We start from the raw sequence: 16794 nt of genomic DNA on the forward strand, positions 1-16794 counted from the left end.
TGGCAACATCTTTTAGAGAAGTTCCACGATTTCTAATAGCTTTTAACGCTTGAGTATAGTGTTTCTTGAGTTATCAGCACGTTATGTTTTTCTATGATAATGGCAAACCATGTTTACTTATGGCTACTTAAAGAGAAAACACAAATTCAATCTCTAATGATAAACTTTTCACTTGCCCCACCTGATAAGAAAATTGACGGTGTTTAAATTTAGTTATTTTTAGGTCTACGTCGAATAAAATTTTAAAACTTTTTTATTGCAGTTTGAAACTGTCACAAGGGACAACTTTTTTCCACTGAAAATATTAAAATAAGATTGTACGCCGCCAACTTGTTACGGAGTAACAGTTGACAGGTTAACAATTTTTCGCTCTATTATGCAATAATGGCTGAAAAATCTCAGAAATATCTTACCTATCGCAATGTTCTCAATGGCCTCAAAGGTTTACGCATGAGTTCAAAACGTTATTTCACATATTCAGTGAAATATATCAATTGTTTTTATTTACCCCATTTACCCACTTGCCCCGCGGTACCATACCCAATCTGAGCCCGAGTGCGACGGACCTGACACGACGGCAACTACTGGTGCAAGGGAGCAAATTTTTAGCGTAAATTCAATTATTTATATGACATTTTGATAAAATAAAAAGCTGAAATTCGGCAAATCGACTAAACTAGAGACGATCTATCCACCAAAAATAGCACATGTCGTTTTTATCGAAAAATGTTTGTTTTATTCCATAGTCTAATCTACTGGTACATTACAACCATTGGTACCGGCACCCTAATATACCTAATAGTCGCGTAAAGAGTTTCTTTCTCCAGAGGTTTCTCAGGAGTGTCTAGAATTTTACACCGAGATTGTGACTGGAGACTTTTGAAACCTTAATTGAAAATTTAGACTTTTTAGAGACTTAGGGGTCTATTTTGTAAATCGAGCGGATTCATGTGACTCGTTTGTAGTCATTGTCGATCAAAGTAAGCAGGTATATTTCAGATGTCACCCGTCGACTCCCATAGTAATCCAGTCACTTAGAGTGACAACTGTCGATAAACTCGAGTGACAGAGCCGAGTCGAGTGAAATTTTTGGTCGACAGTGACTACTATGGGAGTCGACGGGTCACATCTGAAATATGCATGCTTGCTTTGATCGACAATGAATACAGACTAGTCACATGAATCTGCTCGATTTATAAAATAGGCCCCTTACTTTAAAATGGAGACCAAATCTCAAAGAAAACTTGGATTTAGGCTTTTAGCTTGGAATCAATCACCCAGATACCCAAGAATTAGATTAACCAAAAAGCTTCGCTGAAATAAAACGATCGGTTGTTCCAAATTTTATACACTTTATTATCTCGCATCTGCATTGAACAATAATTGTGACATAAAGCGTTTGTTCCGAATGAAAAAAGATGCCTATATCCTCGTCGTCCTGTATCTCTCTCTTCTCCGTTGTGGAGTTCCATGCTTTACGCTTCACAGTGTTCAAACGGATTAACAGTTTTTCTTTCAGCATTTTTGTGGTGTTTGTAGGTGTAGGTACAAAAGAAAAAGAACAGGAAAAATGATTTCACGCAATTGATGAACCTATATGAACGCGAATTTCTAGCTATATATCATTATTATGGCAAAAGACAGAATGAGCTTCTAAGTGTGGGGAGTGGGGAACAGGGAAGGGATGACTGTACCTAAGCTTCTTTTACTATTTGTTTTATGTAATGCGTGGATTGACGTTCTGTGAATGAGTATATGCACTTATTTTTCCTCTTCTTCGCACTTTTTCCTTATGAATCTTTAATCTATGTTTTCTTCGCGAGAATGAATGTTTCTGTGTGTTGGTTTTCTCTCTGAATCCTAGCTTGTGAGTAGCAAATGTGAGGTGAAATTACTTTCAGGCTTAGTTTTTGTCTGTTGCTCAATTTTTTAAACTTGCAGTGTTTTCTCTCCGTTTCTTTTTCCTCTCTCTTTCTCTTTTTATCTAAGTAAGTTCATTCGTGTAATACGGGTTTACGCGTCTCATTTACCTTTTTTTTCCTTGCATGTCTCTAACAAACTTTTTACGATTTTTATCCTTTTTTTGTATTAAATAATAATATATGCTTATAATTATTATTTATATTTTTTATTATTAGGTATATTATTTTTTTGTTTAATTTGTAGTGTGTATTACAATATTCGTTATAATGATATTCTTAAAGGAAATAGTCCGGTGTTCTTCTGGTCACGTGAGGCTCACCGCGACGTGGAGCTGGATCAAACTGTAGGCTGTAAATGAGAAAAAAAATTAACTATTATTGCCTCGCTCAACAGATGTTCTTGCTTATGTTTAATATCACATACAAAAATTGAAAAAATAAAACGAGTAGGGGATGCTTTTCAAGCGATGAATTCTAGATAAACATTAGAAAAGGGCACATCGACATTTGTAAATAACGACTTTGCAAGGGGTTGTTGAGGCCAAATAAACTCGATCACGCTCATTTATCTCTAGCACAGCCTCCCGTATAGGTACACCTGGAGATCACCTCCGCAGACAATCGCAAATCGACCACGTTTTGATCGATGGATGGCACTTCTCCGACATAACCGACGTCAGAACCTGTCGTGGCACTAACATTGACTCCGACCACTACCTGATGATGTTGAAACTGCGCCCAAAACTATCCGTCATCAACAAAATACGGTACTGACGCCCGCCTCGGTACAATGTAGCGAGACTGAAACGATCGGATGTCGCCAATGCATACGCGCAGCGTCTTAAGGCAATACTGCAGCATGGTACGCGGGCTGCAATACTGCAGCATGGTACGCGGCAAAACGTGGAACGACGCAGACAGAAGCGGAAACATCAAACCCGCCTATTCCGGGTCAAAAATCACCGCCTTCTAGATGTGAAATGCCAAGAGATGGAGTTGCTGTACCAGAAACGCCAAAGTTCAATCAAAAGCTCAACACATCCCGCAAAGGCTTCTTGCCGCGAGTTAAAATGTGCCGGGATAAGGATGGGAGCATCTTCACGGAAGGACGCGAGCTGATCGAAAGGTGGAAACAGTACTACGATGAACACCTGAATGGCGCAGAGAACACAGGCACAGAAGGTCAGGACAACGAAGGCGATGACTACGTCAGCACAGCGGACAGTGGAAACCAACCAGCTCTTACGATTGGAGAAGTTAAGGGTGCCATTCAACAGCTCAAGAACAACAAGGCCACTGGCAAGGATGGTATCTTGCCCATAAAGGCAAACACTCCAGTTCGTTCGAGTCTCGGCAGGCTTTATTTAGCTCATCTTGATCTTATAGATGAAGCGACCTCGTACGCTCACAACAATTAAGAGTCAGCATTGGATGTTGGTTGAATAATCCGTAGCTGAGAGAGTGGAGAGAAATGTTGGCTCTAGCCAAACGCACATCTTCCATTGACAGCTCTAGCTTACTGCGAAGCTCTGCAAATACATCATCATTGCTTTGAACTGAGGTTGGTTTCTCAGTCAACGCAATAGCATGATTTCCCTCTCCTCTTTGCCCTTTTGGGTCTTTAGCTACAAAGAGACAACAAAGAGCTGTCTGGAAATGCTTTTCCCGGACTGAGAAATGGGAAAAAATGCTCTCCCCCTAACTGAGAAAGGGAGAAAGTAATCTCTTTCTCTTTTAAGCACTGCGGTTGTCAAAACAAACTCTTTACTACTGTGGGAATGAAAATAAGCAAAGGCAAACGTGTAAACTCTTAATCCCACAGATCAAGTACGCTCAGTTTGTGTGCGACTTTCACGGTAGTCTTCTACGGGCATGAGACGTGGACTATGCTCGAGGAGAAAAGGAAGCTCTTGGGGTTTTGAACGTCGAGTGCTAAGGACGATCTTCGGCGGCGTGCAGGAGAACGGTGTGTGAAGGCAAAGAATGAACCACGAGCTCGCTCAACTCTACGGCGAACCCAGTATCCTGAAGGTGGCTGAAGCTGGAAGAATACGCTGGGCAGGGCATGCTGTAAGAATGCCGGGCAACAGCCCTGTAAAGATGGTGCTCGCTTCGAATCCGTTCGGAACAAAAGGGGGTGGGGCGCACCGAGCTAGGTGGATTGACCAGGTGCACCAGGACCTGGAAAGCGTGGGACGCAGTCGAGAATGAAGAGAAGCAGCCATGAACCGAGTGAATTGGCGAAATATTGATTGTTGTTAATTGATGTTGGACTAAATAAATAAATAAATAATAACGCCTTCCAATACCACTATCAGGAAGAGCTAATCTTTCTGATAGTGGTGTTAGTTAGCCAACCCACGCAAACTAACATCACTATCAGGAAGAAAAAGAGCCTCAACAGCAACGATTCTGAACAAAGGATCAATATTTCTTGGGCTCTTCTCTAATGTTTATCCAGAATTGCTTAGAGTGACTGTTAAGGTATTTCAAGTTTAATAAAGAAGTACAATCTTCTATTGTATAAATTAGGATTTTTTTCTGTTGAGGTGGTGCAAAACTTCGAGTGGGGAAAAGAGTTTCTTCTTAAAAATGTTAGCTTGATTCAAAACATATGTTATGAGGATGGTGTACAATATCCAATGAATCCAAGAATTGATGACCATTATATTGCGATGTCTACAAAGGTTGATTGACTATGTTGGAAGCATTTTTTTTTTCTTTTATTACAACGTTGAGTCTGTAGATTTATTTTCCAGCCAGTTTTGAAACCGTTTGAACAATTTAGATTTGGCAAACTAAATGTCGGTGCCAAACTTCGATAATTGTGCATGTCACGAAAGTCGAAAAGATATTGAAGAATAGGAAACAACATCTAAAAAACTGCTTGGTCAAGCGCTTTATCTTCCTTTGAGTAATTGCGGGTAATCATTCAAAATTCGTTAGTTAAGTATCCATTTCTAGAACATGGGTTGTTGGGATTATTACCGAATATATAATATGGAAAGAATCTTCAGCGCCTCAAGGCAACATTGAGGTGCAATAAAGGGGTTTCGATCTACTTCGTAGCGAGCGCTGTTATTCACTGCAATATTGAGAAAATTGCAGGATCTCACTGATCAAAGCTTATTACGATGGATATTAGTACATCACCCTAACAGAACATTTTTGTTGGTTTCTGCTAGTCTGCTAAAAAGTTATTTTCTGGCTTTCACTGAAATTCAAAATGTTTCTTGACACAAATTTCAAAAGCCATGTACACCAGGCCTGCCTAACTTTTTAAAACCGCTGGACAAATGTCTGAAACGGTATTTTTGTAGTGCACATACAAGTTCATTTTCGTTAAATCGAGCAAAATTTATTAAATGGGAAAATCTTCATTTGGAAATATTGGAAAAAAAAACTTGCAGCTGAACCATCGAGAATTTTAAGAGAATCTTTCTTCCAGTGACGATTCCCTAACAGTATTTTGAAAATTTTAAAATTTGAGTTTAAGTTTAGCTTGAAATGAAGTATGCTTTAACTTCAAGTTGATACAACAAAAGAGATTTGAGACAAGTCTTCAAACTCTTCATGGACCGCTCAAAATGCAGCTGCGGGCCAAACGCCAGCCCTGTATACAATGAATGATAGAAGTTATGAAGGCAAAATTGATTGTCGAAAGCGATACTTACAATGAAAACTTCAAAGAATCGTCTAATTCCATTAATGCTGCCTGGTTACCGCATCGATAACAGTAGTTTGGTGCAGAGAATATTGTAACAACATTACGATCGTGGCACCAGTTATAACCTTCCATGACAAGCTGATGCGCCCGAGATACTAACGTCAGACCGTTTGAGTGATTGAAAAGTTCCGAAATATCCTGCAAAAGAAGAAACAAGGAAGCTATAGGAACGAAACAAAAGATAATGACCGTGCCGCATACCTGGCCGAAGGTGTAACCAGCACCTCGTGGAGATATTCCCCAGCCGCCCCGGTCATCGGGATCGGACCAGAGGAGATCACACATGGGTCCCTCGTGTGGAACTTCCTGCAATCTGTCGAGCGCTCGGATGTGGTCCAACGTATCGATCGAGGGACTGAGACCGCCATGCAAACAGAAGATTTGACCGTCGACCAGTGCCGTCAGCGGGAGATAGTCAAACAAGTCGGTAAAATACTTCCAGACGTTCGGATTGCCGTACTTTCGTAAGCACTCATCGTAAAAGCCGTACACCTGTGTGATCTGGCGGGACTCGTGATTGCCGCGCAGGATTGTGATTCTTTCACGATATCGAACCTGCAAAATAGTGGGACAGTTGTTTTAGAATAAAGTCACTTCTTCTACGAGGAATTGTGTTACCTTTAGCGCCACTAGTAGCGTTACTGTTTCGACTGAGTAATAGCCACGATCAACGTAATCACCCATGAACAGATAATTAGTGTCCGGCGATCGTCCGCCTATCCGGAAGAGCTCCATCAGGTCGTGGAACTGACCGTGCACATCGCCACACACTGTCACCGGACATTTTACCTCTTGCACATTTGACTCTTTTGCCAAAATTTCCTTCGCCTGTTGGAATATAGAAAAGACGGAATTAGTTTATGTTCGACAATCTCTAGACGAACTGAGATTACATTAAATATGAGCAATAGACAGCAGTTATTCGTGAGACTGACGGGGAACAAACTTGACGAGGACATAAATTTTTCGCTTGAAATATGGCGAATTGAAACGCGACCAAAAAATCATCGCTGGCTAAATCTACATTGCAACAGAAAAGCAGGGTGCATGTTAAAGCTGGGTGACAAGGAAACACTTCCATTGATTGATTTTTGTTGATTCCTAACTTTGTCTGTCGTTAGTATAGATTTCAGAATGAGCTCTTTGGAAAAATAAATTGTAATTGTAATTGCTCAATCCACACCCTGGCAGACAATTATCCGCCCATCTAGACACGGGCTGGGTGAGGACCTACCAAGCCTCCCCCGTTAACATGTCCTATACCGTTTAGCACACCGGGATCTTCCACAAGCAGGCGCCGGAATTAAAGCGGTCCCACAAGCTTCAGATACATTAAATAGGTATAGTCCCTCTGGCACTAAACCGAATGGCGCCCTCCGCTTCACCACTAGTACTGCTTCCCCACACGCCAAGCACAATATCGAAAGTAGCGCGTTGTATAGCAAATACAGTACACCACCTCCGACACTATGCCAAATGTACAGGAAAAACAGCACCAGTAAGAAAGCGGAAGGCGCACCAATCTGTTCAGTGCCAGAAGGACTATAAGTATAACGAAGAAGAAATGAAAAGATAGTAGAGTTGGTTCGGTTATTTGATTGCTGAAACGAAAAAAACAGAAAAAACAGAAACAAAGTGTTAACATTAAAACGGGGTTTTATAATTGATAAATGTATCGATAGTTTCTCATCTGTTACGTTTCCTTATCGTAGCGCTGTCGATTTTTTCCATCTCCAGGGTGTTCGTCTCCGCTCGAGCAATGAGGACCATGATGAAATGAGAATATAAAAATGTGAGCATTAGTGTTGATCTAGTAATAGATTAATTTAAACTGCTTTTCATGTGCTAAGTAACTTGTAAACTCCTACTCAATTATGTTTTGTTGGCCTACACGTTTTATTTAGACACAATTTTTATTTAGAAAACTATTTGGATCCGAGATTTTAGGTGCAGATTGAGCATGTTTGATAAAACAAGCATCCTGTTTTCAGTTAAAGAATGTTCAAGAAGTTGATGATTCTGTTATTTATACTGGCTACATACAAGAATTCACTATTGATGTAATATATGGATATTGAAAGTTCCAACGCGCGATTATAATACTTCAGTTTTCGTGCTGTTGTATTGGTGTAAGTAGTGGGAAACCAATCAGTTTGGTGATTCTAACGGTAACAAATAGCAAGACGAAAGGAAAGTTGATAATCTATCATCATTATGATTTCAGTCCTAATTTCATGATCCGTTTAATAAATTCCGCGTATGATTCGGCAATTTTAACAATTTATACATGTGTATTCGAAGAAAACAGACTACGAGCATTTATTACCTGTTGCAAAGTTCCTAAGTGATCAGATATTTATCATTTTCTACAGCCTAATTTAATAATACCTACATTGGGTTGTAACAAAAATTTGATCTTGGGATGTTGATTTGCCTCCTAATCATAGTTTCGACAATAGTCACATGCTTACTATCCCTTATGGCAGTGTTGTTGATTCTATTGTCTATCGCTCATCAGTTTCGCGCCACCCGGCAGGGACTTGGTCCTATATACCCAATACTCTGCTGTGTCTTAACTTCACGCAATACATTCTGTAGATGTGTGATACAGTTTGCGGAATATTATGATTTATCACTTCGTTCAGATGGAAAATTCTGTTATGGTACCTTATTCACATATCAGATAACTCCCACCTGGAACGATGTAATACATCGGAGACATGTAGATTCAGATGTATGTATACGATCTATGCCTAGTTCGGCTCTGATCGACAGGCAATCAGTGTATTCAGTTTTTCAACTAGCTTGAAGCGATGAACGTTTCAAGACAAGCTCTCCACTATATCTGCTAGCAATCACCGGTCGTCGATAGACATTTCGGTTCTTTTCTGCTAAAGATAGATCCGATTGTATGCCAAAGACTATGGCTCATGCTTTTCAATACAGCTGGAAAAACAAGAACTACACCCAGCACCAAATAGTACGTAACTATGAGGCGGACCGGAAGGTTTGATGAGCAATCCCCACCGAATGAGCTCTTTGGAAAAATAAAGACAAATTTTCCAATTACATATGAATACAATAAAAACGTAACTATAACAAGTTTAAATTTTCAGTTCAAACGAGTGTACGGTTCTGCAGATTTGTGCTCTTGAAAATTTGAAGTTTGGCTTCGATTCATCTTCACCTTAAACACTCAACTATAGTTTGTAAGGTACTAAATTTTAGGGCTGGTAACGACTGAGTGTCTCCAAAATAAGAACTTTTGAGACTTTATGCCTGAAAAAGGAGACAGAAAAAAATACACGAACAAGAAGAGGCCATAATGAAACCAAGAAAAACAAACAACAACGTGGAGATAATTTTTTTCATAAGTTTTTTTTTTTTCATAAGGATTTCTAAGAGAATTCGGCAAAACGTTTATTTAAGGATATTATTTACACAAGAAAGTGAAAGAACACAATTATTACACGTGGCATTACGACAATTATTACGGCACTTTTTTTTTCTTGACTTTCTCTACTATTTTTGTCAGAAATGAATGCGGTAGCGTTGGGCGATTTTGAATCGATGTTCCGAAAATCGATGTTTGCATTCCGATTAATCGATTTTTTGAATCGATGTTTGGAGCACCTAAAATCGGGTGAATCGATTCTCTTCATTCGATTTTTTGATTCGATTCATTTTGTTGAAATCGTTAAATATTTTTTAATAAGTTTGTGGAGAAGAAACCATATGTTGAACTAGTCTTGAAATAGTTAATCGCTTCGATTGATTTTAAAAACTGATTTGATTGAAAGATGTTGAAATCGAATACAAATGCATTTGGTCCCATTTCAAACTTCAAAAATTTCAATTTTCATCCGATTCGAATCGATTCAAAAACATCGATGTAAAGGATTCGATTAAATCGGTGAATCGATTCGACAGTTCAAATGAGAATCGATTCAGTAACATCGATGTTCTGGACGAATTTGCCCAACGCTAATGCGGGTAATAGCCCTACGTTTGCTTTAGATATTACACCAAAGATTTCTTGAAGAGTTCATTTAGTGATTCTTTTACGGACTTCTTAAGGAATTTCATTCAAAATTCCTTCAAGAATTCAATCTGGAAATTTTCGAAAAACCACACCAGAAATAACTTCAAAGATTGCACTAGAAATCTCTGTGTGAGTTCATATATTTCTCAAGAAGGCCGTTAATCCTTCAGGAATTCATTGATTTCATTGATTTCTCTAGGATTTCATTCAAGATTCCCGTTTAAGACATTTTCATGAATTAAAGCAAAGCGGTAATTTCTCCAGAGATGCGTTCGGGAGTTCTGTAAGATTACGCCCAGGAAATTCTCTAAGAAAATAACGTCAAAGATTCCTCTTCAGACTTCTTTGGGAAGTCCACCGGGAATTTTTCAAGAAAATTCCCAGATAAGTCTATGCAAATAATTTATCCAGGCATTTTTCCTAAGATATATTCAGAGAATTGTCAAGAGTATTTTTGAAGAAGTTTTTGGAGAAATCTCCAGCCAAAATCTGGGAGGAGAAAAAGAAGAAGAAATCCTAAAGTAGTATTTGATAAAAGTTATGTTGAGTTTCCTGATGAACTCCTGCCAGAATCGCTTAAAAAACTTCTTTGTGTTTGAGGTAGTTTCAAGGGCGGTTTTTAGATCATTTGGTTAGATAATCATTGAAAAACGAACCGATTGAATCCCTGCATAATTTACTGCAGGGTTTCTGGAGGAACTCCCTAAAAACATCGGACAGATACCCTGAGAAAAAAAGGTTTATGAAGTATTTCTTCCAATAGAATAAATGTAGTAGTGTTTGCTACTATGAAACCGTAAATGAAATTTTGAAAAAAAAAAAAAAACATGAAAATTGAGAGACGTTTCAAAGAATTGCAGTAGAATTAATCCCTGGATAAAATTCTGTTGAAATTCCTAGCAAAATTACTGGAGAAACTACATTACGAATTCCTGGTATATTGGAGTATATTGAAGAATTTCTAGGAGTGTTCCTAATAGATTTCCTGGAGTAATCCCTAGAAAAAGTTATGAAATTTAATACAATTCCTGGGATAAACCGTGGAGGTTTTTTAGGGTAACCAAAAAAAAACAAGGCTGGCTGAATAACTGAAAACCTCGACGGAAGAATCCCTAAAGGAATCCAAAGAAGGTTTGCAACCGGAATATGAAGAATTCGGCGGAAATATTAGTAGAAATCTCTGGAGTAATTTTCAGTCTAATCTCTAATTTTCAGTAAAATCACTAGAGCCAGTAACGTTGCATTTCAAGGATAAAATTCCACTAAACATGCCTGGAGGAGACTCTGGACGAATTCTTCGGAGAATAGGTGGGGAATCTCAAGATATATTTCTGGTAGGACACATGGAGCCCTAAAAATATTCCACAATAAATCTCCCAAGAAAACACAGCTAGAATTTCAGAAGCTTATCTTCGGGGAATCTGAGAATAAATATGAAAAACCTGAGGAATCTTAGAACAGTCTCTAAGTTTGCATCACAAAACAAGAACAGATTTTTCTTGTAAAAGAAATGACGTTAGAGAACAATTCTTGGCTGGTAATGGTCAGACAGTAAAATAATAGTGACCTTAGTGACCAAAAAGTTCAAAATAGTGATCTAAAAGTGATTTCAAAATACAAACTTGAAAAAAATCAGCCAAGAATCGAAATACATTGGCTATGAACATGAATTAAACCAATCTACATGCCATGTGCAATTTGAAATGCTGTAAAATGAAATATCAGTTATCTGTACAAGATGAGACCTAAATGTTTTGAATGTCTCTTTCTTAGAAATCAGGTCACCAAATCACAATACACGCAGAAAAATATTTAAATTTCAATGTGGTGTGTGTGGTGGCTACTGTAAAAATGAACCAAATACATGTATTGTTACAGCATCATGTAAATTCAAACGAATATTCATTCAATTTTCAATCAAATATACTTGAATGTTACATTATCGTGTAAATTTGAAGTCAATTCGATTGAAAAGTAAGAGGTCGGTCCAAATATGTGCATGAAAATAAACTTAAATTTACAACATGTTTTAAGCGGCGCATATGAATGGGAAAAAGTATGCCTAAAAGATACTGCACTGGATATTTCCTTTCATACTCTTGTACGGGCCGAATATAAGCTATGAATGGGGTATAATTTTTAGAGAAGACTAAGTAGATCTTATGCGGTAGAAGACTTTTGGAAATACTAAGTTCATGAATCCCAGAAAAAAGATCGTCTGGTAACATTTTTTTTTTCAAGTATTTATAACAAACTTTCTTGCAAGAATTCATTAAAGATTTCTCAGATGTAGTAGAGATGAGCGAAACATATTTTTGGGAAAAAGGCGTTAGACGTTTCTAGACAAATTCCTGGAACAGATTACGTGGAATCAGTTTTGGTAGAATACCTTAAAATTCGTTGATGAATTGAAAAACTAAACAAGGGATCCTACGAGGTGTTCCTGATTAAGTTCCTGTCTGGCACATTTCTAAATTTTTGAAGTAATTTTTAACGAAATTACTAAACAAATGCTTAAGGACAAAATGGTTGCAATTGGAAAGAAGCTTCACACTTATCCTATAAAAGAGTTTTGTTAATATTTCTCAAAATGGATCTTAGAATTCTTCTGACTTTTTGCCGAAGAGTTAGCATCAGTCAAAACACTTAAATAAAGACAAAGAAGATTGTTCTAGAATATCTTCTAGCAATTCGCTCAGCATATCTCGTACAAAAACGTCCCGGGTTTCAAGCTAAATTTAGTTCAAATATCTCGGCAAAATATACAGTATCAAAATGGTTTCTGAATTTCTTTTCTCAAGAAATTTACTTTAAATTCCCACATTTTGTCAAATTATTCAGATAGTTCGTCTCCATGTTCAATTCTTTGATTTTGAGATCAGAAAAAAGTTTCTTATATGAATAATTAAATACTACTACACATTACTGTTTTGCTGTTTAAATTTGGAAAGCTAAACCAAAGTATTGTTTTTTTTTTTCATCCTCAGATCTCGAAAATAAAGGCTTTAGTGACCACTGATTTATTCCGAATAGTGAGTTTTCAGTGACCAGGTCAAAAATAGCGACCAAGTCACTGAAAATTGATTCGCTACCAGTCCTGACATTTTGGTTGACACCTTAATTAAACATATACTTTTAAGAGGTGAATCAAAATAGTAACCAAGTCTCTAAAAAGAGGCCTTCTACTAGCCCTGGAAGAACTCCAGAACATCGCGCAGAAAAAAATACTCATACCAAAGAAAGTAATTCATGGAGGTGCCCAAGTAGTATTTCACCTATTGATAAGAAAAATGCTACCTTCATTCATTGATAAACATCAGCAGCGAATCGTCAGTATAGAATGAAGTTTGAATGTATTGCGATTCGATTGGCTTGTAATCAAACCGTGATGGTGCATTCAGATCAGCCATTCTCTGTGAATGTATGCCTTTCCTATACAATCAATCAGGAGAAAAAGAGTTCATCGTGGGGAAGCACGTTTCAACTGCAAACATGCTTTTGCAAAAGGCACACACCGTGCTCCGACCACGTGACTGAACTTAGATGATAATACTTGCATCCCAATCGAAAAACTGACATTTTGTATTAAAATCCACAAACTATAAGCCAATTATGCGTACATCAGCTGCCTGCAGTCGAACAGATAGTTATCCACTGTAATTTAATCGCGTGTGAAGCTCTTAGCTTACATCGACCCTTCTACAACCTATCATTTGTTTGGTTCTCATTTACAGATAGACGTGATCTCGCGACGCGTGAACTCATTAAACCGTAACTGCAACAGTCACACAATTGCTATTAAACAACCCGGATAATGCAACAAGCCTATTTGCATATTTTTCGCTCCATTTTTAAATCAGGCAATTCAGTTCAAGATCACTCTTTTCATTGATCAAATTTCGCCTTCTCTTCTGAGCTACCGCCTAATAGTACGAGGGTACGGTGTCGAACGCTCTATTTTAAGAACTTGGCGTATCCAAACGATTTTCCGATCGTTTCGCGCGTCAGCTGAGTCAATGCGATCGTTTGCCATTTTTTTGCCATTTTTTTGGTTCTTTTTAATAAATTCCGCGTATGATTCGGCAATTTTAACAATTTATACATGTGTATTCGAAGAAAACAGACTACGAGCATTTATTACCTGTTGCAAAGTTCCTAAGTGATCAGATATTTATCATTTTCTACAGCCTAATTTAATAATACCTACATTGGGTTGTAACAAAAATTTGATCTTGGGATGTTGATTTGCCTCCTAATCATAGTTTCGACAATAGTCACATGCTTACTATCCCTTATGGCAGTGTTGTTGATTCTATTGTCTATCGCTCATCAGTTTCGCGCCACCCGGCAGGGACTTGGTCCTATATACCCAATACTCTGCTGTGTCTTAACTTCACGCAATACATTCTGTAGATGTGTGATACAGTTTGCGGAATATTATGATTTATCACTTCGTTCAGATGGAAAATTCTGTTATGGTACCTTATTCACATATCAGATAACTCCCACCTGGAACGATGTAATACATCGGAGACATGTAGATTCAGATGTATGTATACGATCTATGCCTAGTTCGGCTCTGATCGACAGGCAATCAGTGTATTCAGTTTTTCAACTAGCTTGAAGCGATGAACGTTTCAAGACAAGCTCTCCACTATATCTGCTAGCAATCACCGGTCGTCGATAGACATTTCGGTTCTTTTCTGCTAAAGATAGATCCGATTGTATGCCAAAGACTATGGCTCATGCTTTTCAATACAGCTGGAAAAACAAGAACTACACCCAGCACCAAATAGTACGTAACTATGAGGCGGACCGGAAGGTTTGATGAGCAATCCCCACCGAATGAGCTCTTTGGAAAAATAAAGACAAATTTTCCAATTACATATGAATACAATAAAAACGTAACTATAACAAGTTTAAATTTTCAGTTCAAACGAGTGTACGGTTCTGCAGATTTGTGCTCTTGAAAATTTGAAGTTTGGCTTCGATTCATCTTCACCTTAAACACTCAACTATAGTTTGTAAGGTACTAAATTTTAGGGCTGGTAACGACTGAGTGTCTCCAAAATAAGAACTTTTGAGACTTTATGCCTGAAAAAGGAGACAGAAAAAAATACACGAACAAGAAGAGGCCATAATGAAACCAAGAAAAACAAACAACAACGTGGAGATAATTTTTTTCATAAGTTTTTTTTTTTTCATAAGGATTTCTAAGAGAATTCGGCAAAACGTTTATTTAAGGATATTATTTACACAAGAAAGTGAAAGAACACAATTATTACACGTGGCATTACGACAATTATTACGGCACTTTTTTTTTTCTTGACTTTCTCTACTATTTTTGTCAGAAATGAATGCGGTAGCGTTGGGCGATTTTGAATCGATGTTCCGAAAATCGATGTTTGCATTCCGATTAATCGATTTTTTGAATCGATGTTTGGAGCACCTAAAATCGGGTGAATCGATTCTCTTCATTCGATTTTTTGATTCGATTCATTTTGTTGAAATCGTTAAATATTTTTTAATAAGTTTGTGGAGAAGAAACCATATGTTGAACTAGTCTTGAAATAGTTAATCGCTTCGATTGATTTTAAAAACTGATTTGATTGAAAGATGTTGAAATCGAATACAAATGCATTTGGTCCCATTTCAAACTTCAAAAATTTCAATTTTCATCCGATTCGAATCGATTCAAAAACATCGATGTAAAGGATTCGATTAAATCGGTGAATCGATTCGACAGTTCAAATGAGAATCGATTCAGTAACATCGATGTTCTGGACGAATTTGCCCAACGCTAATGCGGGTAATAGCCCTACGTTTGCTTTAGATATTACACCAAAGATTTCTTGAAGAGTTCATTTAGTGATTCTTTTACGGACTTCTTAAGGAATTTCATTCAAAATTCCTTCAAGAATTCAATCTGGAAATTTTCGAAAAACCACACCAGAAATAACTTCAAAGATTGCACTAGAAATCTCTGTGTGAGTTCATATATTTCTCAAGAAGGCCGTTAATCCTTCAGGAATTCATTGATTTCATTGATTTCTCTAGGATTTCATTCAAGATTCCCGTTTAAGACATTTTCATGAATTAAAGCAAAGCGGTAATTTCTCCAGAGATGCGTTCGGGAGTTCTGTAAGATTACGCCCAGGAAATTCTCTAAGAAAATAACGTCAAAGATTCCTCTTCAGACTTCTTTGGGAAGTCCACCGGGAATTTTTCAAGAAAATTCCCAGATAAGTCTATGCAAATAATTTATCCAGGCATTTTTCCTAAGATATATTCAGAGAATTGTCAAGAGTATTTTTGAAGAAGTTTTTGGAGAAATCTCCAGCCAAAATCTGGGAGGAGAAAAAGAAGAAGAAATCCTAAAGTAGTATTTGATAAAAGTTATGTTGAGTTTCCTGATGAACTCCTGCCAGAATCGCTTAAAAAACTTCTTTGTGTTTGAGGTAGTTTCAAGGGCGGTTTTTAGATCATTTGGTTAGATAATCATTGAAAAACGAACCGATTGAATCCCTGCATAATTTACTGCAGGGTTTCTGGAGGAACTCCCTAAAAACATCGGACAGATACCCTGAGAAAAAAAGGTTTATGAAGTATTTCTTCCAATAGAATAAATGTAGTAGTGTTTGCTACTATGAAACCGTAAATGAAATTTTGAAAAAAAAAAAAAAACATGAAAATTGAGAGACGTTTCAAAGAATTGCAGTAGAATTAATCCCTGGATAAAATTCTGTTGAAATTCCTAGCAAAATTACTGGAGAAACTACATTACGAATTCCTGGTATATTGGAGTATATTGAAGAATTTCTAGGAGTGTTCCTAATAGATTTCCTGGAGTAATCCCTAGAAAAAGTTATGAAATTTAATACAATTCCTGGGATAAACCGTGGAGGTTTTTTAGGGTAACCAAAAAAAAACAAGGCTGGCTGAATAACTGAAAACCTCGACGGAAGAATCCCTAAAGGAATCCAAAGAAGGTTTGCAACCGGAATATGAAGAATTCGGCGGAAATATTAGTAGAAATCTCTGGAGTAATTTTCAGTCTAATCTCTAATTTTCAGTAAAATCACTAGAGCCAGTAACGTTGCATT

The 16794-nt window shown here is 37.5% G+C and overlaps 1 protein-coding gene across 3 annotated transcripts in view; it reads right to left on the reverse strand.

Annotated features, from left to right (window-relative positions):
• Positions 1-1332: 1332 nt before the first annotated feature.
• LOC5580325 (serine/threonine-protein phosphatase PP2A) overlaps positions 1333-16794 on the reverse strand; it is a 72268-nt gene continuing 56806 nt past the window's right edge. For all 3 annotated transcript variants that reach the window (XM_021844807.1, XM_001663231.3, XM_021844808.1), the window contains 4 exons: positions 6268-6477; positions 5851-6204; positions 5597-5787; positions 1333-2271 (listed from right to left, as the gene is read on the reverse strand). In XM_021844807.1, the coding sequence (XP_021700499.1) occupies positions 2199-2271; positions 5597-5787; positions 5851-6204; positions 6268-6477 (828 nt within the window). In that variant the 3' untranslated portion in view covers positions 1333-2198. The remainder of the gene's footprint in view (positions 2272-5596; positions 5788-5850; positions 6205-6267; positions 6478-16794) is intronic.

The sequence above is a fragment of the Aedes aegypti genome, chromosome 2 (genome assembly GCF_002204515.2).
Source record: "Aedes aegypti strain LVP_AGWG chromosome 2, AaegL5.0 Primary Assembly, whole genome shotgun sequence".
Classification (NCBI taxonomy): Eukaryota; Metazoa; Arthropoda; class Insecta; order Diptera; family Culicidae; genus Aedes; species Aedes aegypti.